This window comes from Mytilus galloprovincialis, chromosome 7, assembly GCF_965363235.1.
Source record: "Mytilus galloprovincialis chromosome 7, xbMytGall1.hap1.1, whole genome shotgun sequence".
In the NCBI taxonomy this organism is placed as follows: Eukaryota; Metazoa; Mollusca; class Bivalvia; order Mytilida; family Mytilidae; genus Mytilus; species Mytilus galloprovincialis.
The window spans coordinates 40022766-40050362 of NC_134844.1; the positions used below are offsets into that span (position 1 = coordinate 40022766).

The window sequence follows — 27597 nt, forward strand, 5'->3', positions numbered from 1 at the left end:
TTACTATTCTGGACAAAGAAAGATAACTCTAACTAAAAAAAAATTTGCTATTTCACAATATTGTGCAATTAGATATTTCTTGCCATTGCGCAATACTGTGCAATTGAAAAGACTTGCTATTGCACAATACTTAATATAATAATTTTAGATCCTGATTTGGACCAACTTGAAAACTGGGCCCATAATAAAAAATCTAAGTACATTTTTGGATTCAGCATATCAAAGAACCCCAAGATTTCAATTTTTGTTAAAATCAGACTAAGTTTAATTTTGGACCCTTTGGACTTTAGTGTAGACCAATTTGAAAACAGGACCAAAAATGAAGAATCTATATACACAGTTAGATTTGGTATATCAAAGAACCCCATTTATTCAATTTTTGATGAAATCAAACAAAGTTTAATTTTGGACCCCGATTTGGACCAACTTGAAAACTGGGCCAATAATCAAGAATCTAAGTACATTTTTAGATTCAGCATATCAAAGAACCTAACTGATTCATTTTTTGTCAAAATCAAACTAAGTTTAATTTTGGACCCTTTGGACCTTAATGTAGACCAATTTGAAAACGGGACCAAAAGTTAAGAATCTACATACACAGTCATGACAGTTAGATTCGGCATATCAAAGAACCCCAATTATTCAATTTTGATGAAATCAAACAAAGTTTAATTTTGGACCCTTTGGGCCCCTTATTCTGTTGGGACCAAAACTCCCAAAATCAATACCAACCTTCCTTTTATGGTCATAAACCTTGTGTTTAAATTTCATAGATTTCTATTTACTTATACTAACGTTATGGTGCGAAAACCAAGAAAAATGCTTATTTGGGTCCCTTTTTGGCCCCTAATTCCTAAACTGTTGGGACCTAAACTCCCAAAATCAATACCAACCTTCCTTTTGTAGTCATTAACATTGTGTTTAAATTTCATTGATTTCTATTTACTTTAACTAAAGTTATTGTGCGAAAACCAAGAATAATGCTTATTTGGGCCCTTTTTTGGCCCCTAATTCCTAAACTGTTGAAACCAAAACTCCCAAAATCAATCCCAACCGTTCTTTTATGGTCATAAACCTTGTGTCAAAATTTCATAGATTTCTATTAACTTATACTTAAGTTATAGTGCGAAAACCAAGAAAATGCTTATTTGGGCCCTTTTTGGCCCCTAATTCCTCAAATGTTGGGACCAAAACTCCCAAAATCAATACCAACCTTCCTTTTGTGGTCATAAACCTTGTGTTAAAATTTCATAGATTTCCATTCACTTTTACTAAAGTTAGAGTGCGAAAACTAAAAGTATTCGGACGACGATGACGACGACGCCAACGTGATAGCAATATACGTTGAAAAATTTTTCAAATTTTGCGGTCGTATAAAAAATGATTGTTTTTTAATAAAAAAATCTGTTGCACTGCTAACCATAAAGCTGCCATATCAATGTTTTTTGTTGTCCTATTCTTTCTTCTTTCTTTTTATCTAATATACACATTCATAGTCATTTACAGGGCACTTTGTCTCACATGCAGTCATGTAGAAAATCCCTGATGATCTGTGATATTAAAAAGACATGGAACTTTCAACTTGAAATTGATAATACACTGTTGTTTCTAAGAGTTAGAACACTAGAACTGGCTGTTGTCGTACATCTAAAACATCTAAAATATAGAAAAAATAATGTATAAATATGTATTCATGTTCATATTCATGGTTGTTGTTTGTTGATGTGGTTCATATTAAAGTGTTTCTCATTTTCTTATATAGATTTTTTCCTGTTTGAATGGTTTAACAATAGTCACTTTTGAGGCCCTTTATAGCTTGCTGTTCTGTGTGAGCCAAGGCTTTGCATTTATTAAACATGTTTAAGATCGTACTTTGACCTATAATAGTTTAATTTTACAAATTACGACTTGGATGAAGAGTTGTCTCATTGGCACTCACACCACATCTTCTTATATCTATCTAGAACCGGGCAGATTGACACGTTGTAAAGTCAGTAAAGACATTTTACTGTTGAAGACATCTTTTGACAGTCATTAAACATTTGTTGAGAAATTACTGTGTCATTGAATTAAACTTCATTCCCCACATCTCCTTTGATCCATATTTTCTTTCCAACAATTGCATCCTAAACCAAATATATAATAGATTGATTATAAATACCTTTTATTCAAACAAATGGGTACCAATCTCAAATCATTATTTTTTCTATGGCATCTTTAATTTCATCTTTTTATTTTTTATATCACAGAAATTGGTAATTTTGTCATGCTACTGATTTTGATGTGTACCACTTCATTATTAACAACAAAGCCTTAACTTACCACCTATTATTCTATACCAGGGTAAAGTCACATATGTCAGATATGCATTTAATGCCACACTGTTAGCTCTTTTTCTTTCTTTAAATAAATGCCATGCTTGTCCAAATGTCCTTCCTATAAATCCAACACTTTCTTCACCATTTTCTAATTCTGAAATACATCATTAATTAGTTAAAAGTCCATGTGTTTAAACAAAAAATTATTTAACAAGTTCTTAAACTTTTATGACTTCAACAGAACATACTTTGTTATACATTTGCAAATAATTAGTGTTCAATTGAATGAAGTAACAATTACCAAGTTTCAATTTTAAGTGATGAGTTTTCTCCCCTCTGAATTTACAATGCCTCCTTTCTATACTATTAAACGAGAAGACCTCATTTTGTGTGTCGCTTCTTTTCCATCCACAATAAATTAATCATCATGCCTCTGTGTTCTTTAGGTAACATGCATAGTCGCATTTGTCATCCATTCTTATGATTATTCAGATTTAGTTATTTTGGAAGAAAATTGTTTCCGTTATCAGACTGACTTTTAGTCATAATTAGGACTTCCTGTTTTGAACATGCACAAGAACAACCAATCGTATGATAGATTACAAATAAATAAGCCAATCAGAGCGTTCTCCATATCATGGTCTTTAGATCGCAAGAACCACAACTATTATACCTCATTAGAGTCAATTATGTTTTCGCGTTTATCAACCTGTAAACTACGATTATACTACTATAATATACAGAGACTCGCTGTATTCTGTCTACATTTTTCTGAAATATTTACTATCTAAGGGGTCATACCAGTTGCATATATATATATTGAAATTAGTAAAACATGTGGAAAAAAGAATGTGTCCATAGTATACGGATGCCAAATCAGCAATATCATTTACTATATGTTTAGTGGACCGTGAAATGGGGTAAAATCTCTCATTTGGCATTAAAATTAGAACGATCATATCACAGGGAACATATTTACTAAGTTTCGAGTTGGTTGGACTTCAATTTCATCAATAAGTTACTCGACAAAAACTTTAACCTGAAGCTGGAAAGACGGACGAACCAATGAACAGACGAACAGACTAGAAAACATAATTCCCATAAATGGGGCATACACATTTATTGTTGGAAGTGAAAACTTTAGCCTGGATCCGGACAGAAGGACGGACAAACAACGAACAGACTAGAAAACATAATTCCCATAAATGGGGCATAAAAATTATTGTTGAAAGTGAAAGTAGGGTAGAGATTAGAGGGAGGCGGGACTTATTCGGGATGTCAGGATCAGGTGTTTTTTAAACTCGGGATTTCGGGATTGATCTTTACGGGATGCGAGAATATTTTTTTTTTAATTTCGGGATGTCTGGATATGAATTTCGTTAAAATACGCACCTCGGGATTTCATGTTTTTAAGCCCGGGATTTCGGTATCAGGGCCTGTCCAAATTTAAGTGACAAAATAGATATGAAATACTTTTGTCGTTTTGAAAACCATTTAGTAAATTATGAAAATCATGAGCGCTAGGAAAATCACTGATTAATTGCTATATAATTCTAAGAAATCCCAACAGATTGGTACATATATATAGAATCAATTTTCATACAATTTTGTCACTTCTTGATTTACACTTTATAGTGGCATCTACATGTTATCTTATGCCTGATCTTACATGTCAAAGGTTTAAGTTGTACCCTTTTCTCTTCCCTCAATACATCACTCAGAAAATAAACAAGTATCAAATATACCTACCATCATGTACAGAGCTAGCCTCTACTTCATGAAAGCCGTCTGTCATGTCATTATTTATCCTTTCAGCTTCTGACCTTGACTTTTTCAAACTTAATCTTTTTATACCACCTCTGACAAGAGAGCCAAAAGAAGCATTTGGATCACTCATTCTTCTCTGTGTATACTGGTTTTCCTGTTAAAAAGATAGTACATGTAATGTAAATTAATACTTGCAATATCAGAAACACCATGAATTTAAAGTTATCTAATAAACTTATCATAATCAATGTGTAATGATGAAATCCATACTTCAATAATATTTAAACCAATGAATAAATAGAGAATGTTTCCATGCGACAAAGATGATGCCCCTAACTAGCATATATCTTTATGAAGGGACATAAATAGAAATTTTAAAAGTAATGCCACCCAAATTTGAACTGATAACAGGCATAGTGTTGAATATTTTATAACATTTTATTGAGGCAAAATAAAGCTAGAGAACAGAAAAGAAAAATTCAGCAATTTTTCCATTTATAAAGGGGCATAACTTGCGAACAGTAAAAGTGACACCTCCTAAATTTGACCTTGATCTGTTTTGTGGTTATAAGTATTGTGTATCAGTTTCATAATATTTGGTTGAGTTAAACTTAAAGTCCAAATAGCCTATTATTTATGCGCATCAACTAACGCAACTTGGTAGTGACATAAAAGCTCTATGACGTTGTTTCTAGCAATGAAAAAACGTCAAATAATAACGTCCTATTTCGCGTTTTTCACGGATTCTAACATGGTGTACGCTTAAAAATATGTCTCTCAAGAAAAGAGGAACTAAGCGTCGCGCTAATATCTTGTCGAAAATGGACACAAAAGGTACTACACTATATTCAACCATCGTCCTAATAAAAATAATAAACAAGAATGTGTCCATAGTACACGGATGCCCCACTCGCACTATCATTTTACATGTTCACTGGACCGTGAAATTGGGGTCAATACTTTAATTTGGCATTAAAATTAGAAAGATCATATCATAGTTAACATGTGTACTAAGTTTCAAGTTGATTGGACTTCAACTTCATCAAAAACTACCTTGACCAAAAACTTTAACCTGAGCTTCACACTATCTTCTTCTTTGTTCAGTGGACCATGAAATTGGGGGTCAAAACTATAATTTGGCATTAAAATTAGAAAGATCATATCATGGGGAACATGTGTACTAAGTTTCAAGTTGATTGGACTTCAACTTCTTCAAAAACTACCTTGACCAAAAACTTTAACCTGAAGCGAATGGACGAACGAACGAACGAATGAACGGAGGCACAGACCAGAAAACATAATGCCCCTCTACTATCGTAGGTGGGGCATAAATATGAATTTTGATCTCGACTTTTTGCATGTGCGCCGATCTGCATTTCATTTTTTTCTTTCACATGCGTAGATTTTACCTTATACTTTCGCCGATCTGCATTTCATTTTTCTTATTCTTTCTCTTGCGTAGATTTTGTCTTTCATTTGTGCCGATTGTGTACATGTTAATTAGATAGGTGAAAGTTATTTTTATGCCCAATATATGGGCATTATGTTTTCTGGTCTGTGCCTCCGTTCGTCCGTTCGTTAGTCCATCTGTCCCGCTACAGGGTACATACATGTACCTATATATGAAGATGTCAATTTTAATTTCAAAGCTTGAATAAACATTTATACAAACAAAACAAGGAAGCCAACCAAAGTTTTACTCTACGTGCATTAGGAAATTAGCTGTAAGGCAAAACAAATTAATAAAATTAATACTCAGCGAATGTGAATTAAAAATTTTCGGTGTTTAAAACTAAATTGTTGATAATTTAACTTATGTCAAAAACAATTGCTCCAAGAATAATATCAAACATAAGATTTAGCTACAACTATGACCGGAAAGATTGAAAGTAAATTCTGATTTCAATGCCGGCAACATTCTTGTCTCTGTTTTAATTTCCAGAATGAGCAACTTAGATTTACAATATTTTATCCTGTTGAAGAAATCTTACTATGTAGTTTTCAAATGAAAATTATTTCTAAATTAATTTTTGAATTTAAAACTTTTTGTATTTTTTATTTACGGTCTCGTTTATTCAAAACACATGAGTTAGTAATAACAGGGATTGCATTTTATGATAGATGTTTAACGTTTTAGAATCAAATACTTTACCTATAATTTTGATTTCCTTAAATCTTAAATATTCAGAAATAATGAATTCACAAACTAGATGGAATAATTTCTATATGTCGTAGTCGGGTAAAATAATAATAAAAAGAAGTACGTCCATGCTTTTGTATGTCCGTCTGTCAACAGCAGCGAATGCGTCGTTACGGCAAACTTCTGAAATGGACGCGAAAAAAAAAACACACATCTAGTCTGATATAGTCCAATACTCTGTAATTAAGCCAGTGCCATCTTTTATTTTTTATTATTTTCAAAAATTTTGCTAATGAGGGGCAGAGGCAGAAAACAGACTTTCCTAACAAAAGTGGCGTGAAAGGTTATTTCAAACAATTTTCCATTCCGACGGATGGGTGTTTCTAAAGGTTAATATTGTACGGCAAAAGATCATAAGATCTGAGACTGATACTGGTACATGCGTTTAATCTCTTGTATTACCAGACAATATAAAGAAGTTGAAATAATTCCCTATAGTTATAATTCTGGGAAATTAAGATGTGGGTTTCAAACGTCCAGTTTGCGATTTTTTGTAAATAGTGCGCCAGCAAGGAAAGTTTGTACTATGACGTCAGATACAATGTTCTGAAGAAAGACAACTCTTTTCTTCAAAACGAACGAGAAAAAAACATGAAAATCACTCATAACTTTTTTGAGAGGTCGGTGACATACACTTTTTATTGCTTTATTTTGAATAGTACACATGGCACTTTCCGTCTTGAAATTTTTATGAAGAAATCACTGGTAGATATTTTTTTAAACACTGGTAACGTTTTTCATTTTTACGTTTATTTTTGGCGGGAACGAAATAAATCATACTTTAAAAGATCAAAACTATACGAGTCTTACACTTTTGAACCTGTATTTGATAGATAAAAATCTACTGTTTGACATGAAACAAGAATTATGCTTGTAGGTTTGATATAAAGGAATTTTTTTTTAGAGTTTGGATAATCAGCAAATATTATGTTAATATTCGGGAAAACACCAAATTGAGGTTGCTATAGTGACAAAACAAAGTCGGTGACCCCCAATTTTTTTCATCATATTTTGTTCCTCAAATCATAAAATACCTTCACACAAAATTTTGAGGAAAAAATCACTGGTAGAAATGAATAGGCTGTTTGGTCTTTAAGTTTATAGAGAATAGAAACTAATATGAGGACGTAGGTATGGATAGATAAGGGTAATACTTAATGCTATCTCTGATGCAATAAGATCCAATCAACATGTTTTTCCTTCAGCTATCAAAAGCATTATCAATATTTTGTTCTATAATTTTTTAGGCAAAAATAACCATGCAAATCTGAGTTTGTTTTTTGTTGTTTTTAAGCTGCTGTCACATTGACAAAATACCAAATCTCTAGGTCCTCTCAAATAATGCTGTCCGAACATATGATGTATTCAAGCTAGCACCTGAATCATATTTTTACCGTAGAAAGGGTTGTATAGTCCACGTTTTTTTCCTCCAAAATTGGACCTTCCAGAAGGGGTGCGGACTATAGAGTACAATAAGCAAGAAATAAGAGAACAAGTTCAATTTCGTGGTCGAGGTGGTTTGTTTACATTCCGCCATCTTTGTTATTGATATTGTAGAGGGCGCTCTCATCATTTTTCGAACTAATAATTTTAACTCATCCATATTAATAAGTTATTTCTATTCAATATCAAATTAATACTGATAAATATAAAAACCAAACCTTTCATTACAAATTTCATGTTTCTTTTCAATGCATTGGTAAAAATAAATTGATATCTGATTAATTGAAACGATACAAACATAGTAAAAAAGACAACCATAAACCAGCTTAGAATTTGTAAACTACAAAACGTAGTCGGTTAATGTTTATTCCGTTTTGGTGTTTCATACTGACTAATATGGTTTGTATTAGCTTAAGACCCTTCAAGCATTAATGTGATAGGTATATTAAAGACTGTTTTACAAAAGGATGGAACTGTTTTACTTTCAAAGTCGTATTATAGTGATATCTGTCATGTACGGATTTCGACTCTCACCGGTTAATTTCTTCTTTTACACGTGCTTTTTAAACTTCCTGTTTAAACATACACAAGTTTCTAAATTGTTTTTTAAGTGAATTAAACTTATATTTACAATCATGAAGCGTTCTAGAATCATTTACAAGAAGTTTCAGCTTCTGTTTGATGATGGAAAACAGGTTTTCCCAAGAAAATACTGCAAACGATCGCACAGGATTTGAAATTACTGGAGTTTCATCAGACCTTTTCTAACAGTTACAAAAAGTTTTTTTACCTAAAATTTCGTGGTGAGAAGGGGGTGCGGACTATGTACCAGTGCGAACTATACAAGCCTTTCTACGGTACTATTAGTCCTTTACCTCTTGTTGACTGTCTAAGTCTTCAAAATCATTGACTGGGAAGTTTTCAATGTCTGGTGTTTCTGGTCCTGACCCCTTTACTCTACTGACAGCCATCTCAGCATGACCTTTACTATGTGGACCCCTCATTCTTACAAACTCTACTCTCTTGTGGGACTTTGTCAACCAGCCTAAGGACATGGACTGCACCACTTTGGATGTAAGGCTTGCCTGTAACAAGATATAGTATTTACTGGTTTATGGATTATTTTAAAGATTTTTTTAACATTTATGAATCTTATATTGTACAAGTAATGGGGTAAATGCCAATAGGAAAAGACAATTTCTGATATATGTGTTATGGACCGACTGATTGTTGGTGACACTGATGTCAACAATGATAATGCAAATTGACTACAGTAACATAACAAATTCATATTCAATTAGAAGTTGATTTATTATAATTATTATTTCAGAATGCAAACAGCATTTCTATGAGATTTATATAGAAAAGTAAGCATAGTTATATGCTTGTTCATTCAATTTTAATGTTTCGTGTCTTTGGGTATCTCACCAGTAGCTGTCTCACAAATCACTTCAATGATAACTTTGTAACAATAGTTTTGGGGAAATTCAAAACCACCAACAATTTGCAGAAAACAAAAAGTAGCTAAACAACAGACGTCTCATAGTACTGTAAGACTTAACAGTATAAAACTCTAGAACTAATAGGAAACAAGTAAGACTGTAAGCAACTGCTCACTGATGATAACCCTGCTGCAACTGGATAATTTTAATTGTGTAAAAATATGCAAGTGTTTGGTAAACAGGAAGCTGTTGAGTGATGAATCTGAAAAAAAACATCACACGATATAGCTGACTCAAATTAACCATGCAACCAAATTTCAGAAATCCTTGAAATGTAATTCCTGAGAAAAATGTGACAGGAAATTTCAACATTGATGTGATGTGTAAAATGATGTAAGTGTTCGGTAAACAGGAAGTTGTTGAGTGATGAATCTGAAAACTCATCACAAGGAATAGCTGACTCATATAAACCCTGAAACCAAATTTCATAAATCCTTGAAAAGTAGTTTCTGAAAAAAGATGTCTAAAGAGGTCTAATTGGCACTCACATCACATCTTCCTATATTTAATGATAGATTTAAAATTAATTATACAGTTTAGCTTGGCTTGGTTTAGCAACAATCATTCCTTAATATGGAGCAGAGTAATACTTACAAGATTTTCAGTAAAGCATAAATGATGAATGCAGTATTTGTTTGCCAAAAAATTACAAACTTCTTGGCAAATAATACGATAAAACTCTGAAATCATATGCAAAAACAAAGAATAAAGTTTCCCTTTTACAATTCATATTCATTTAGTAATTTCCTACTAGAATACAAGTACTCACTCTGGCATCATAAACCTTTTTTAAGGATTCATATCTTATAGAACCAAGAAAGATAACTCCTTGAAAAACACCAGTTCTATCAGCAGCTTTTAATTCTACACAAACCATTTCACTATCTCTTACAATGATATCTGTAAAGGCCTGGAAAATAAATATAGTCTGAAAATACAGCTTAAATAGCTCAAACACTGAGCAGAATAAATAAAATAGGTTAGCAAGTTTCAATTAAGTCTGCAAAATTGTTAAGGATATTTGCAAACTTATTAATAGAGTTTTGATATAGCGTTTGTATTGTATCAATTTTGCTCTTTTATTTGTTACATTGTCATTTTGCCAATAGTCATAAAATTTACCACTGTCAATATTAGTGACTCATTTTATCAAAATTCACACAAGAAATTACTGAAAAGTCAGTCTTAAGAATTTTAGTGAACTGGTGAATTCATGGATGAGGGACAAACCTTGTTGCACTAATTAACATTTTCAGAACAAAATGAAGGATACCATTATTATTTTTCCCCAAATCAGTGACATTCACATCACAAATATTTTCTAACTTACATCATCAAAATTATCAACAGTAAAATATATATTTGGGTAGGCAATTTCTTCATGTGTTCCTTTACTATCCATCTGTCTTTTACTTGGTGAAGGATATACACGCTGAAATAAAGATATTGCAAAAGTATTAATTATCTTTTTTTTCATTAGGGGTAAAATATAAGATTTTTTTTTAGAAGTATAAAATAAATGAATAGATAGATGCTACAATAAATGTTATTTGTTTTTTTGTAAATTGTTTTGTTAAAAATAAGGCAGTTACCGGTAGTTATTTTGGTTTGAATTGTTTCACTTTTTATGTTGTGGCTTTTTATAGCTGACTATATAGTATGATTTTTTTTATTGTTCAAGGCCGTACAGTGACTATATTTGTTTACTACCACTACATTTTTAACTATGATGGATAGTTGTTTCATTGGCAATAATATAACATCGCCTCATTTTTATACACGTAAAATATAAATAAAGATAAAGTTTTTATGACAAATCAATGGAAAAACTTTACTATACTATACAAGAGGATTGTAGCAATTAAACATCACTGACATACCATCAATACTTCTAATCACAAACAAAAGAAATGTATTATTAAGTGACCACAGGTTTACAGAAATGTTTATTGTAAACTATTGCTATATTAATCTGGTTATTTTTAATCAAACATACCTGTGAAAATTTCTTCAAAATCTGCAACTCTTTGTTACTAGTTCTTGTACACACTGCACATGTAATTGTGTACTCAAACTAAAATTGAAATAAAACTTAATATTTTATTATCATTTTTTTGCTGAAGCAAAGATAATTAAGAAATAATTGATGCAAGCTGTACTTTATTGTAGTTTTAACATGGGTAGGCATTATATTCGTGATTATTTTTGCCTGAGCGATAGCTTGCATCAATTATTTCGATTCTGATAAGGACAATTAAGGTAATTTCTATGTCCGATGTGATTAGGTGTAAAGCGTTTGTCTACATCTATTTAGTTTATGTTATACCTGGTGTAAAATGATATTGAGGTAAACTGTTTCTTCCCAGTCCACACTTTCATCTTGTAGTGATGGCTTCAACTTGGAATCTTTTCTGTAAACTTCAATCTCTGGCTACAATAATCATCAATATTGATAATAATTTTTTAATCAAATTAGAAAATGATAAGATCAACATATGATAAAAAAAAATTCAACAAACACTGACTGGTGGATGCTGAATATCCAGCAACTAACATTACATGCATATTCAAGATGGTTACATATTAATATTCCATGTGTTCCCTTTTATTTTAGTATCATCAATTCATTATATTGAATTTTCTAATCAAGTATCAAGTCTGAAAGTTGACAACTGAGCTGGAAAGATATTGATTGAAATATTGATTGTTGTTTGCAAATAGTCTATTGGCACATTTATCTGCATATCCAAGCAGTTGAAAAAATATCATAAAATGATTCAATTACTTGCAATGTGTGCACATTTTCTTTTTTAGTTTAAGCATATTGGAATGGTTTAAATATCTATAAAATAATATGATTTTTCCCCCAAACAATTAAGTTTAAAAAGACTTACTAACCTTTAAGAAAGACTTGTTTTTCAAGTCTGGTGACTTTCTAATATAAAATAACATATCATCTCTACCGTCATCACTTCCAAGTGAACTCTTCAAGAAATATTTGGAAAACAGTTCAGTCCAGAATTTTGATACCTCGTTTGTAATCAACTCAAAATCTGAAGAAGAAAAAAACACAAATCAGAAAATTGAATAAATCAAATAAATGAAAGTGTTATAAGCACCGTCAGCTAGAATTCACAATGATTAATTTTTGAAGATTAGATGCATGCAAAAATCTCTGAAATACTGACACATCAACATATGTTTGACAATAAACAAACTACCCATCTTATAAAAAAATCTGGAGTAGGAATTTTTCGCATGCAAACTAAGATGACCTATAGTTTTTAATTTCTGTGTCAACTAGTTTTGTTAAGAAACAAGGGTCAGCCAAGACAACCAAATTCTTCAAATGTGGAATCTTTGGCCATTTGGTCGTTTCGTCCATGTACCATTTGGGCAATGTAATAAAATTATAGTTACAGTCATAATATATTATTTAAGATCAAAAGAGTTGTTGTTGTATACACAGTATATGCGTGGGTGTTTCTAAAATACTAAGCCTAAGGTCGACGGTTTTATTCAATTCGGACTCATTTACCACCACTTATGGAAAAACTTGGCTTTGATCGTTCTTTCGTTATTGAATCAAGCATTTGTTGCAGTGAACTGCTCTGTTTCATTTCGCTGTTAGTCACATTTCCACGATTTGGTTCCTCATCGTCGTCTGCCATTTTGAATACTGTTTACTTCCGACGAATGGGTCATTCCAATATACAGGAGAGAAGTTTTGTAAATTAAAATGACAATCTATTTATTTATTCTTAAGACTGATTTATTATACTTCTGCTTTGAATTTTGTTACTTTTTTCATCTTAAAACCATTAAATTCCTTGAAAGTGAACATTTATTCAAATATGTGAAGAAAGAATAGTATCCTTTCCTCCTAAAATAATAATGGAAGCGTCTTCAAAACATCACATGACACAGTAAAGTAAAAATAACACGTGATACGATATCTACTATATTTAGCTCCCTTTTTTTGCAGCTCTGATGGTTTTCACATTTCTTACCTTCTAAGTGAAATGACAACCAATATGGATTGTTGAAAATAGATTCCACTCATGTTATCACCAACAATGGATGCAAAAATATCTTTAGAACTTGATAATTGTATAGTATGTCCAGTGTGTTCTACCAGGTAAGCCTATATATAATTTCCATTCTCTCTATCATTCTGCTGTCTGCAGCTGTAAATAATGAGAAGAAAAAAACCTGGTTGGAAGATATATTTTTTCTTGTGGTAGTCGTTTTGTTTAGTCATAAGCTTAAAACATTTGTATATTCCACTACAGTGGTCTTGTGGGTATACTGGGACCCTTATCTTTCTTCTTCTTCTTCTTCAAGGTAAGGAACCTCTGAATGTTATTGGTTCTGTGGGAAACTTTGCACAGTTTCAGGCTACACAAAGTTCTCTCTTGGCTATTTACATTTACAGACGTTTACAATATAATACAATTAATACCCCTCACCTTCCAAAGAGGGTTGTAACTTAATGGGATACCTTCATCACAAATAATGGTAAAAATTTTTGTCAAACGATGTTATTAATTAAACAGTAATTTTTGGTTCACAACAATAAAATGTACACTTTCTTTTAAAAGAAAAAAAGATCAACTGATTTTGAAAAATCACAGTAAGATTTTAACCAATTTGATCAGGTTGGGAACAAACCCTCTGTATGGTGATTATACCTGTATCCTCTAGAGGGATTATCTTTCTATAGAGGGATAAAATTATCCCTCTATAGAGGGGTATTTTTGTTTAGACTGGATTTATATCAAAATAGGGCAGAATGGCATGTTCTACTTATTATGGCAGTAACCTGCAACAGTTGATGCACCAATTGGTGTACTTAATTTAATATGCACATGCCCAGTTTGCTGCTTATCAGACTAAATATACAAACTATTATTCACCATGATTGAAAGCTGTGATGATCAGGTAAACTCCACTCACTTATGCCTCACTGAACAGAATTTCTATGATTAGATTTAACATGAAATTTAAAGGTCAACTATTCCTTTTGTTGTTGATCAGGCATTTTGTCAGATGTTCAGACAGGTATACAATAGATTTCAAGTTTTGTCACTTTAGCAGAAAACTGGTTATCCTAATTTTTAGTAAAGTGCATACATGTATGTTGCTGTTTGTTCCCAACCTGTTGATTGTGACGACCATTGTCCTCCTCTAATCTTATTGAGGCACGCTTCCCTTTCTTTGGGCGTTTTCTCCTAATATTACACTCAGTGCAACTAGGGACATATGCCCTAACGTCAGACTGTATACCAGGCCAATAGTAAGACTGACATATCATCTCTCGAGTCTTATGCGTACCTAAGTGACCAGCATACTCTGTCTCATGGCAGTATTCTGATACTTGCTTGCGCTCCAACATTGGAATACTGCATGTAATTTCACAATGTTCCGTTCCCGATTGTCGTGTCGTCTGACTGCTACATCACTGTGGACCTCTAAACAACCAAACTGACTTCATAATCATGATAATGACCTATTGTACAATATAATTATAATTACGATGCAGTTGTTGGAAAGAATATTATAAAAAAAGAAGTTACACATGAATCTACTATAATTACTTAATTTGAGAAAAACAAATGCTATTTCAATTTAATGATCATGCAGTATGAAAATGATGGTGAACTCTTATATATGAATGTATTTTTTTAATAGGCATCTTTGTGGAAAAGATCAGACAAACGATGGAGTTTTTGCAGGCAACTGTGAAGGTTGTGGATATTTTTTCAAGTTTCGTGTGAAGTCTGATATTAATTCAGAAATCTCTATAACTATAAATGGACAGAAATATACAGGTATTTAAAAATAAAATAGTGTGAAAGTTCAATGCTTGCAAGTTAAAAACTTCAAATATTTGATTGCACAGCATTATAATGATGAATGTCTCGTCTACATACCATGCATACAGAATTTACTCATTTTTTTAAAAACTGCAGCTTATGTAAAAAAAATTTTTTTATAAAAAACACAAATTCTGTTTATGAATAATTTAAAATAACAAAATATGCTAACTGCTACTATTTAACTTGGGGATTAAACATGAAAAACAAATAAAACACCCTGATTATAAAATTGAGTTAAATTTATCCACCTTGCAGTATTGATATGTAAATTACTGGTAAGCTAATTTTCTTATATTAAAGTTGGAAATGAATACCCACCATGGACTTCACTGAACTCATATCTAAGAAAAGAGAGGATATCTGTTGGTACAAAGGTCATGTGCCGTGAAGGAGGATGTGGTATTTGTATGGTGGAGGCCAAGTTATATGAACCCATATCAGATACCATGAAAAGTTATCCAGTTAATTCTGTAAGAACTGATGTATCAATGTAAATTTGCCTTGTTTCAGATCTATATGAAAATGTTTGAATGCAATTCTTATCTTTATGTCATTATCATGATTAAGATAACAAGTTCTTGTAATTTTTTGAACTTCTTAATTTAGTGAATACAGAAAAAAACCCACTTGAAACAAACAAGCTGCTGGATGTACAGTATAAACTATTGGAATTATTTTTATAATTTTATGCAGAGTTAGTATGAATGGATGCTTGATATAGGGATAGCAAAGGACATACAATTTAGAATATATTGTTAATAGCAATGAGTGCCTAGTCTGAGATGGATGTTTTCACATAAATACATTTATTGATGTCTCACAATAAGAATTTTAAGTCCTGAAAAAGATTGTCAGAGACAATTATTTCACATATCATGGTAAAGTGAACAAATAGGATTACACATTTATTATTTCTGTTTGTATAGTGCCTATGTCCATTGTTTATGTGTGATGGGATGGAAATTACTACTATAGAAGGTGTTAATGATGTCATACCAAAACGACTGGCCAAGTATAATGGTTCTCAGTGTGGATATTGCAGTCCAGCCCAGGTCATGAATATGCATGCGTAAGTATGATATTTTTAAATCAACTTTTGTTTGTTATCTCCCCTTTTGACATTATTTTATCATTTTTCATTGTCTTGAACAGAAGGAACTAAAACGTAAATTCATACCAAAATATTAATCATTGTTTAAATTATTATTCAATTTGTTTAATATGCAATCTTCAGAGCTAAATTTCTTCCATTCAGGGTTATTATTACAAGCCTTTTTGTGATCTTTTATTCATGTGTAATGAAAAAGTTGTGCTTTTCAGTTTACTAGATTTCAAAAAAGGATCAGTATCAATGAAGGAGGTAGAAGATGCTTTTGATGATGTTATTTGTAGATGTACAGGTAGGTAGAAGATATGCAAGTAATCAGATACATGTGTTTTAGTTATTTGATGATGCAATTTGTAGAAGTAATAATACATTTGCTGATATTTTGATGCACCACATTTATAAAGTGTTATTCTCATTTCTAATAATATTCCTGCTGGTGGACTGCTAGTTGCCAAGTATTTTTAGCTCACCTGGCCTAAAAGGCCAAGTGAGCTTTTCTCATCACTTGGCGTCCGGCGTCCGGCGTCGTCGTCCGGCGTCGTTAACTTTTACAAAAATCTTCTCCTCTGAAACTACTGGGCCAAATTTAACAAAACTTACCCACAATCATCATTGGGGTATTTAGTTTAAAAAATGTGTCCGGTGACCCGGCCAATCAATCAAGATGGCTGCCATGGCTAAAAATAGAACATAGGGGTAAAATGCAGTTTTTGGCTTATAACTCAAAAACCAAAGCATTTAGAGCAAATCTGACATGGGGTAAAATTGTTTATCAGGTCAAGATCTATCTGCCCTGAAATTTTCAGATGAATCGGACAACCCGTTGTTAGGTTGCTGTCCCTGAATTGGTAATTTTAAGGAAATTTGGCTGTTTTTGGTTATTATCTTGAATATTATTATAGATAGAGATAAACTGTAAACAGCAATAATGTTCAGCAAAGTAAGATCTACAAATAAGTCAACATGACCGAAATGGGCAGTTGACCCCTTAAGGAGTTATTGCCCTTTATAGACTATTTTTAACCATTTTTCGTAAATCTTAGTAATCTTTTAGAAAAATCTTCTCCTCTGAAACTACTGGGCCAAATTAAACCAAACTTGGCCACAGTCATCATTGGGGTATCTAGTTAAAAAAATGTGTCCGGTGACCCGGCCAACCAATCAAGATGGCTGCCATGGCTAAAAATAGTACATAGGGGTAAAATGCAGTTTTTGGCTTATAACTCAAAAACCAAAGCATTTAGAGCAAATTTGACATGGGGTAAAATTGTTTATCAGGTCAAGATCTATCTGCTGCTAAATTTTCAGATGAATAGGACAACCCGTTGTTTGGTATCTGCCCCTGAATTGGTAATTTTAAGGAAATTTGGCTGTTTTTGGTTTTTATCTTGAATATTATTATAGATAGAGATAAACTGTAAACAGCAATAATGTTCAGCAAAGTAAGATCTACAAATAAGTCAACATGACCGAAATGGTCAGTTCATCCCCTAAGGAGTTATTGCCCTTTATAGTCAATTTTTAACCATTTTTCGTAAATCTTAGTAATCTTTTAGAAAAATCTTCTACTCTGAAACTACTGGGCCAAATTAAACCAAACTTGGCCACAATCATCATTGGATTATCTAGTTTAAAAAATGTGTCCGGTAACTCGGCCAAGCAACCAAGATGGCTGCCATGGCTAAAATTGGAACATAGGTGTAAAATGCAGTTTTTGGCTTCTAACTCAAAAACCAAAGCATTTAGAGCAAATCCCCCTAAGGAGTAATTGCCCTTCATAGTCAATTTTAACAATTTTCCGATAAAACTTGTAGATTTTCACTAACATTTTCCACTGAAACTACTGGGCCAAGTTCATTATAGATAGAGATTATTGTAAGCAGCAAGAATGTTAAGTAAAGTAAGATCTACAAACACATCACCATCACCAAAACACAATTATGTCATGAATTTATCTGTGTCCATTGTTTAATATGCACATTGACCAAGGTGAGCGACACAGGCTCTTGAGAGCCTCTAGTTATTGATTCTAAAACTTTAAATGGCTTAATTTGTTAAGTTGTATTATTAAAACCTTTGATAAAAATTAAACAGATAATTGGTATGATAATCAATTATTATGATTTCTGGAAAGGTTGTGTTCAAATTATGCCATCAAAAGTTGAAACGGAAGTTTTTATTTTTGCTAAACCCATTGCATAGCAATTTCTGAAATAAATTGAAGCTATGAAAACATCTGAATTTACTTTTCATGTATATTTTCAGTTTTATGTATTCATGTACATCATATATTGCATTTTCCTAGTAAATGGTGTTTAAGATTTTACAGTAAACTATGAGATCTTTGATTTTCGATTTCCAATTCCTTTTTAAGGGAACTAAGATCAAATGAAGTGGTTTTTATTTTTTTACCATTCTTAGTATCTTACGTTGATGCTTATAACGTTAATATTTGATCTCCGACTAATTTTGATCTTTCTGTAACATGGATACACACAAAATCTTGTACTTCTAGCATGTCTAGTTCACAAGGGTATAAAAGATGGGACATTATGTTTTTCTATTTTTTCTATCTAGGTTACAGACCAATATTAGATGCCATGAAATCATTTGCGACTGATTCTTCATGTAGAAGTAAGACAAGCATTGCAGATATTGAGGTAAGATTATATACTTTTTGTTTGTTTGTTTAATTGTTTGTGTTTAATAAACACCAGTTTCAGAGGTAATATCATAGCAGCAAATGTTTATTGGAGGGAGCCAGAGTGCCTGGTGAGAAACACTGACCTTCAGACGTTAAACTGTATTGAGTTGTATATTGTCTATATAGAATTTAGGTTATAGATACCCTCATATGTCATATAAATTTGTACTATGCATGCTTTTTCAATGGAAATTGTAAGGTCACAATGCATTCTAAATATAACGAAAACCTATAATCTGAGGATATGATTGTCAATGAAAAAATATCAAGCAAAGACTAAAGGTTGTGGAAATGGATAAAAACATACAAAGGTCATTGCATAACTTAACAATAAACATTTTTAGCATAAATTTACAAACTGACTTTTTTTCATTTTCTCAAAGGAATTAGGAAAGACTTTTTGTCCTAAAACAGGTCAGCGTTGCCATGGTAAATGTCACCCTCAGATGGGACAACAACTACAGGTGATTGGTGCTGATACTGTGTGGTACAGACCAGCGACCTTAGATCAATTATTTAAGATTGTTTCAGACAATCCAGGAAAGAAAGTTAGATTTGTATTTGGCAATACTGGCTCAGGTATCTATAACATATGATACTTATTTATTTTCTAGTTTGATTGCAATATGGGTAAATGTATTTAAGGTAACCATATAGAAAAAAAATACTTTGTTAAAACAAGTAGTCTTTATGTTATGTGTTTCAGTGTATGTGTTTGCAAAATTTCTCATTTTGCCTGAATCCCCACTTTTCCTATTAACAGGTATTTTTAAAAATCGAAATGGAACAAAATTTAGATTTAAATTAGGGTGTGTCTTTGCCTTCATAATATTTTTTAATTTTCAGAGATGAGCTTTATTAGATGATAAAAAATGTACAAATATTTCTTGGTTTTGCAGTATAAACTACTCATGATACTAAAATGATATAATTTAAGATCTAAGCATATTTTAAATGCAAATAAACATAAAAATATGTTCCTGTAAAGATCTATGCCAGCTTTATATTTGTAGGTGTATATTACAGAGATCTTGGTCTGGCAAACTTTGACATACTAATAGACCTCAGGGGAATCAAGGAATTATATGGTGTTGATGTAAGTGTTATATTTATCCATTGAGGAAGTACTCTGGATTCATTTATTTTTTTCATAGATTGAGGAAAAATTGCCTTTTAGTAGATATTTGATTTTTTTGTTTTCCAAAAGTTTGCTTATAACCCTAAAGAAAATGTGTACTGATACTTCTTAGAACATTTAAATTGTTACTTTACCTATACATTGTGTACTAAAAAATTCCAGGAGAATTGATATCCAACATATAATTGTTAATCCATAGAAATCATGCTGAAACTTTTGATTGCTGTTTGTTATGGAATACCGATAGCATTATATATGTATTGAAGCAAAATGGACTTTCTTTATTTGATTTGACCATGTTGGAGCAACAGTTATCAATATGTTTTTAATTTGCAAAATGGATTTTGCCATATTTATTCAAATATGTCAAAATTTTTATTATGAACTTTATTAGCTGTATTTCTTGTTTATTAATTATGTCTCCTATGTGTTGAAATAACCTTGACCAATTTCTACTTTTACAGCACATAATTCACTTCCATTAAAACTCATTAGATATTTTTGTAGGTTGACTCAACAATAATCTTAGGAGGTAACCTGTCTATCACTCAGCTGATTGAGGTTTTCACAAGATTCAAGCTGGCATCATCATACGCATACTTCACACAGCTCATAAATATGTTACAGAAAGTTGCTACTAGATCTGTACGCAGTGTGAGTTATTTAAATGTTTTCTTTATGCTCTTAGTTTGCCAATATTAGATTCTATAAAAGTAAATATTTCATAGGCTTTGAAGCTTTAAAAATGGGAAAAATTGTTTATTAACATTGAAAAGCTCTAGAATCATACTGTTTTTTTTAAAGTGAAAATTTTTTGCTGATGATCTATTTTGTTGTTTAAGGTATTTGATGTTAATGGCAGATCTTTGATACCAATAGTCTCTATAAAATTCATTTTCCACCAGTGATTTAAAAGTCATATGAAACGAGTGAGTGGTGAAAAATTATGTTTATCCAATTCTTGAACCAATGCAAGAATATATAATAAACTTAGTCTTCTGTACACGATTTTCTCATTTTTTACGCAAATATATCGTATAATCGTCAATTTTTTTTCTCTCTTTCTGTTATGATTTAACAAATATGGCTGCTCATTAATTACCGTGTTTTGAAGCCGAGGTTTACCGATTGTCACCTTATAGCAAACAAATAACAAAAAACATATGAATTGAGCATGTGTTTAACATGTACAATCAGATAATTGTTTATTTTAATGACAGATCCATGCGTATTGTAATCATTGGATTTTTACGAGGAGGGTTACGCTCAGGTCACTATGCATATGGAAAATATGTCGGCGAATTGCTTCCAGAAGGAAGCAATTAAAAATAAGTAAACTTTTTCTAAATGTGGACAAATTAAAGAATTTTCCTCAGAAAAAAGTATATGTACATAAGTTGTATAATGAAAACTATCCATTTAGTTATAAAAAACATATGCATATTTTTTTTTAATTAGAGGTTTCTTATGACTTTAACAAACAATTGTGCCACCAAAAATTGCCCTAAGTCTGTAGTTAAATCTTCAAATAACAGACTTTCACCATATATTCAATCATATTAAGTAAAGTAGACTGTGAAATCTTGTCATTTAATATCAGATCTCTAAAATGTTCTGATGTCTCATGTATTTGACAGCTTGGATGCTGGGCTGGTAATCTGATGTTAAAACATCTACATCCAGAATTCCAGTCAGATATCTATGTTTCTCTAGAAGCTGCTAATGTAGGACTTATGATTGGTGAGTAAATGTTTTGTTGTTTGGAATGATAATGATTTTATATGAGTTAAATCTACTTCAAAAGTTTGTGTGTAGTTTAAGCACTATGTCAACTATATAAAAGATAAGAAGATGTGGAATGATTGCCAAATAGACAACTCTCCACAAGAGACTAAATGACACAGAAATTAACAACTATGGTTTGTTTTCAGATTTATGTATGGTGTTCATGCCTATCAGGCATTGGTTCATTTAACCATGGCCTGCTTTTAATGGTTCATTCATCAACATTTAGTTTTCCATAGTATATGTCTGTTTCTCAGATGCCATAAGCAATAATCGGGTAGTCAACTATTTTGGGGAAATTAACTGATTGTTAGGTGTACATGTCTAATTGGCTGGGTTCATGGTTATGACTTTATTTTCATGGAACATTGACAATGGCAAATTTATTTGAAATCTGTTGTAAAACCTTCAACTTAAAGATTTTAGTGTTTTGACCCAGATTTCATGACTCACTGAACATTGAAATGTGATTTTGTGAGTGAGTCATGAGGGGTCATATGAACACATACTTTTGTTTACTATGATAGTTTGACATGATAACCCTTTTCACAGCTGACAAAACAGGATCTACCCAAGTACCTATTGGACAGTTTCTGAAGACAGATATGACCAACAAAGTTATAGTAGCCATGATATTACATTCCATGAGTGATGACCACTTTATAAGGATGTACAAAGTGGCACAAAGAGCAGAGGTTAGCTTTACTTGGATTTACACTAATGATTAAAATTTGTAATAGGAAAATACAATGACTGTCTTAAACATGTAATCTACTTTTAAATGTTTATTAAGATCATGGATTCCATTTTAAGGTTATCTTTTTATTTTTGTGTTTTGTGACATAATAAATAGTTGTAGTCATAATAATTGTGGAAGTTGATAAAAAAAGTTACATTTAGATCCTGAATGAATTGGTTTAAAAACCCTTCCTCAAATCTTACTTCAGAGATTTTTTTTCATGTAAAACCTACAAATTTGTCTTGAATTCAGCCTTTCGAAGATGGAACACTTATACCACCTCTGTCCTGTCTGTCCTTTACAAACACAGACACTCGCACATTTTGTTAAGTGAAAGATAATGCCAGCTTGCATCTTTACAGCCAATTGCATTGAGCGTGTAGGTAAAGGTCATATCTTTGGTTAGCTTGCTTGCTTGCTGAACTGTGAATTCATTATTAGGTTAGGTAAACTACCCTACACACTTAATGCAATCGGCTGTAAATGAAAATATTAAAAAGTCATCTGGAACATTAACAGCATATTGAAATTAATATACTCCTGAAAGAATTTTATTTGACTCTCTGAAAACTTCTTGTCCACTGCATATGAAATATTTAAGGGATCTATTAGGTATTCATATATTTACTTTTTATCTTTCAGAATTCACATTCATTTGTAAATGCTGGAATAAGAATGAAAATTGACAAGATTAACAAGTTTGTTGTGAAAGAAAAACCATGTATTATTTTCTCAGGAATATCTAAAGATTTTGTAAGTAAAAGTCTGAACTATTATTTTCCATATAACTGCTAAATGGTTATATAGCAATATGACGATACATGTGAAATCCTTAGGTTATTAATAGAAGGAAAAATGCTTTGTTTTTAACTTTGCCTTTTTTAGGAAAATGATTGTTGAATGAACTTTAGTTGAAATGGATTTGAATAATAAGTCAACACAAATTGTAAGCCGAGGAATAAAAAAAAAGATTGTCTATGTAAAAGAGAAGGCAGGAGAGGCAAACAGTATTTTATTCTTAATAAACACATAATATACAGAACAGTAGGAATATCAGGAACAAGCATTTTAGATTTATATTATTCTATCTGACTTGCTTATTTTGATTATGGGAATATTTTAATCCAGCTATTATCTTATATAAAGTACAAGGATTCCAAATTTTATATATGAGCTTTGTTTTTCTCATTTCAAGTTTTACTCTTCCACAGGTTCATGCTGTACAAACAGAGAATTATTTACAAGGAAAGGAACTCAATGATTTGAAAGTTATTCAAGGTTTGTTGCAATTTATTTATGATTTCAGTACATCTAAAATAATCACATTAGACGTCACGTCAATGAAATAATGCTTCTTTAATACTGTTACTTTGTTTTTTATGTGGAAGAAGACTTCAAGTCTTCTGAAGACCTATGGTGCCGACTTTAAAATCATTGAACCTCTGTATGCCGCATTCGTTTCTGTGCAGTACAATTTCATAACAACTTCCGATTCTTGACACCGATTTTTACACATGATTAAGCATCTGAATCATTTAATTTGTAAATAAGGATAGAAAAAACAATCACTATCGTAAATATATACCCTTTTATTTATGTAAATTATTAGATTTCATCTCATCTACATGAACGTTGTTTGTTTACTTGTAACTGGATGTTTTTAATGTAGATATTTGTAGTACGCATGCATGAATTTGGTATCGGGTCGACTCGCCCTGTTTACATGTTTGCCCTTGGTCTGTTCGTCCTGAGTTCTTTCGACCATATAGTACGTTCGCCCTGTGTTCCTTCTCTTCACTCTTATCAAGGACGTTTATAATACGTCCTTGCATTTATTAAAAAATATTGATATTAAGGGTATCGTTAAAAAACCCCTCTAAAACACGATTTAGTGAAAATCATCTGTTCCCTATTTTGTTCACAAGGTAAAACAATCGTGTTCAGCCCATCAAATTCTGTGTTTCTCATGATCAAATTAATAAGCCAATCAAAAACGTTTTCTCTGAAGATTATTCTAACATGCTAGATTTTGAACTTTGTTGAACTTTTGAACATGTTAGAACACATGAAAACGTGAATATGGCACTGCCGCAGGTGAATTTTCATCTGCAAAGAGTGTTCTTACACAGCTTAAGGATAAAAGCATGGCTGATTGACAAAATTCAATGATGCAGTACCACGATAAAGATAATACTGAATAGTATTTTTTTCACTAATTTATTGACATAATACGTCATTTTTGTATTCAATTAAATCATTTAAATCACAATGTACTATTCTTTTTTCACAAAGACCAACAAACAGGTCCCCCCCCCCCAATTATGAGTGGTGTCCCTATATATGAATATAAAGGTGCTAATTTTTTATAGTGGGTTGTTATACACCGGTTAAAATTTTGACGGGATGTATTATGGTATACAAATGTCCGGTGTCTGTCCGTCTGTCTGTCAGGCGTAAACATGTTGCACCGTAACTTGAGAACGACTTATCCAAATTTCATGAAACTTAATATAGTTGTTTCTTATAATGGTCAAATGATCTGTATACTTTTTGGTGAAAATAAGATTTAAAGTTTTTGAGTTACGGCACTTTGTAACTAAAACAGGGGTGTGGTTTTTGTCGAGCCTGCAACTTTTGTTGCAGAAAGCTCGACATAGGGATAGTGATCCGGCGGCGGCTACGGCGGCTACGGCGGCGGCGGCATTAGCTAACTTCTTAAAAGCTTTATATTTTAGAAGGTGGAAGACCTGGATGCTTCATACTTTGTATATAGATGCCTCATGTTACGAAGTTTCCGTCAGTCACATGTCCAATGTCCTTGACCTCATTTTCATGGTTCAGTGACCACTTGAAAAAAAAGTTCAAATTTTTTGTAATGTTGAATTCTCTCTTATTATAAGTAATAGGATAACTATATTTGATATGTGCGTACCTTGCAAGGTCCTCATGTCTGTTAGACAGTTTTCACTTGACCTCGACCTCATTTCATGGATCAGTGAACAAGGTTAAGTTTTGGTGGTCAAGTCCATATCTCAAATACTATAAGCAATAGGGCTAGTATATTCGGTGTATGGAAGGACTGTAAGGTGTACATGTCCAACTGGCAGGTGTCATCTGACCTTGACCTCATTTTCATGGTTCAGTGGTTAAAGTTAAATTTTTGTGTTTTGGTCTGTTGTTCTCATACTATATGCAATAGATCTACTATATTTGTTGTATGGAAGGATTGTAAGGTGTACATGTCTAGCAGGCAGATGTCATGTGACCTTGACCTCATTTTCATGGTTCAGTGGTCAAAGTTAAGTTTTTGAGTTTTGGTCTTTTTATCTAATACTATATGCCATAGGTCAACTATATTTGGTGTATGGAAATATTTTATGATCTTTATGTCAGTCGCGCAGGTTTTATTTGACCGTTACCTCATTTTCATGGTTCATTGCACAGTGTTAAGTTTTTGTGTTTTGGTCTATTTTTCTTAAACTATAAGTAATAGGTCAACTATATATGTTGTATAGAAGCATTGTTAGCTGTACATGTCTGCCTGGCATGGTTCATCTGACCTTGACCTCATTTTCAAGGTTCATTGGTCTTTGTTTAGTTATCTTGGTTAATGTTAAGTTTATGGTACAGATGTTATAAAGCTTAGCTTTATACTTAGGACTATCAACATAATATCAATGATTAGTATAGAAGGCGAGACATTTCAGCGTGTGCACTCTTGTTTTCACATGTCGCACCGTATCTCAAAAACGATTCTTTATTATTGCTTAAAACTTTACACACTTCTTAGTTATATTAATCTTAATTATCGTATACTTTTTGGTGATGATTCAAAATTTCATTTTTGAGTTCTTGAGTATTTTGTAAAAAAGGGAGGGTTTTTATTCGCCTGTCAAAATTTTGACGGGACGTATTATGGTATACAAATGTCCGTGTTGAATGTCTGGAAGTACCTATCAGCCACGTTTGCCTATTCTCCAGGACCCAACACATCGTGTTTCTGCAGTACAGAATAGGACAAACTCTATAATATTCCGTGGCTCATATGAAGGGTGGGTGCTTCATCAGGGGTCCTGACCCAATCCTTTATATTGTACTAAGCTTTGACTACCGATCTAGTCAGTATTTCTTTTAAGTTCCGATGTCTACTATACGCCACCATTGGTGGTTTTGGAAATAGCTCCCTACATTTCGCATTGCGAACTAGTTTTTTATAATGTTTTCGTAAAGCTTTATTTATATTTCCTAACGAGAAGTGATATTTAGTTACAAATACTAGTGGTTTCTGCTTGTCAGATTCTTGTTTAAAGCGGAGTAACTCTGGTCGTTCGATATTGAGAGCCGATTCACAGTTACGAAGTATTTCAAGGTCCTCATATCCCCTTTGCTTAAGATGGCCTTTGAATTTACAAAGAGTATCTTTTAAATTTTGCGTGTTGCTGTTGTTTCGGTGGTGGCGAATAGCTTCCCCTTTTATAAATCCGGAGAAGACTGTTGGGTTATGCATAGACGTCCTATCTAAATATTGAAACGTATTTGTAGGTTTGGATTAGCTCTTAATATCAAGGATACTGGTGTTCCTGAACCTCAACCCTTTATGTACGACTGTATCGAGAAAGATAATTTCTTCGTTTGAAATTTCAAACGTAAACTTTAACTAGAGGCTCTAAAGAGCCTGTGTCGCTCACCTTGGTCTATGTGAATATTAAAAACAGGACGCAGATGGATTCATGACAAAATTTTGTTTTGGTGTTTGTACATCTTACTTTACTGAACATTCTTGCTGCTTACAATTATCTCTATCTATAATGAACTTGGCCCAGTAGTTTCAGAGAAGAAGATTATTGTAAAAGATTACTAAGATTTACGAAAAATGGTTAAAAATTGACTATAAAGGGCAATAACTCCTAAAGGGGTCAACTGACCATTTCGGTCATGTTGACTTATTTGTAGATCTTACTTTGCTGACATTTATTGCTTTTTGCTTTTTACAGTTTATCTCTATCTATAATAA

General features: G+C 32.2%; 2 protein-coding genes across 3 annotated transcripts in view; one reads left to right on the forward strand and one right to left on the reverse strand.

The window, feature by feature from the left end:
* Positions 1 to 1458: 1458 nt before the first annotated feature.
* LOC143082975 (uncharacterized protein KIAA0930 homolog) lies at positions 1459 to 12926 on the reverse strand. The gene is made up of 10 exons (XM_076259024.1): positions 12769 to 12926; positions 12129 to 12283; positions 11557 to 11661; positions 11227 to 11304; positions 10561 to 10662; positions 10000 to 10140; positions 8604 to 8813; positions 4068 to 4239; positions 2323 to 2472; positions 1459 to 1656 (listed from the first exon to the last, which is right to left on the reverse strand). The coding sequence occupies exons 1-10, from the start codon at positions 12899 to 12901 to the stop codon at positions 1616 to 1618; spliced, it is 1287 nt and encodes a 428-aa protein (XP_076115139.1). The 5' UTR covers positions 12902 to 12926; the 3' UTR covers positions 1459 to 1615.
* A 259-nt stretch (positions 12927 to 13185) lies between these two features.
* LOC143082979 (xanthine dehydrogenase-like) overlaps positions 13186 to 27597 on the forward strand; it is a 45425-nt gene continuing 31013 nt past the window's right edge. For both annotated transcript variants that reach the window (XR_012980525.1, XM_076259037.1), the window contains exons 1-13: positions 13186 to 13368; positions 14922 to 15061; positions 15410 to 15579; positions 16036 to 16178; positions 16430 to 16509; positions 18795 to 18877; positions 19305 to 19500; positions 19935 to 20017; positions 20567 to 20713; positions 21697 to 21799; positions 22397 to 22539; positions 23226 to 23336; positions 23795 to 23861. Coding sequence is in view for 1 of the 2 variants with exons in the window: in XM_076259037.1 (XP_076115152.1) it covers positions 13292 to 13368; positions 14922 to 15061; positions 15410 to 15579; positions 16036 to 16178; positions 16430 to 16509; positions 18795 to 18877; positions 19305 to 19500; positions 19935 to 20017; positions 20567 to 20713; positions 21697 to 21799; positions 22397 to 22539; positions 23226 to 23336; positions 23795 to 23861 (1543 nt within the window). In the remaining variant the exon portion in view is untranslated. The remainder of the gene's footprint in view (positions 13369 to 14921; positions 15062 to 15409; positions 15580 to 16035; positions 16179 to 16429; positions 16510 to 18794; positions 18878 to 19304; positions 19501 to 19934; positions 20018 to 20566; positions 20714 to 21696; positions 21800 to 22396; positions 22540 to 23225; positions 23337 to 23794; positions 23862 to 27597) is intronic.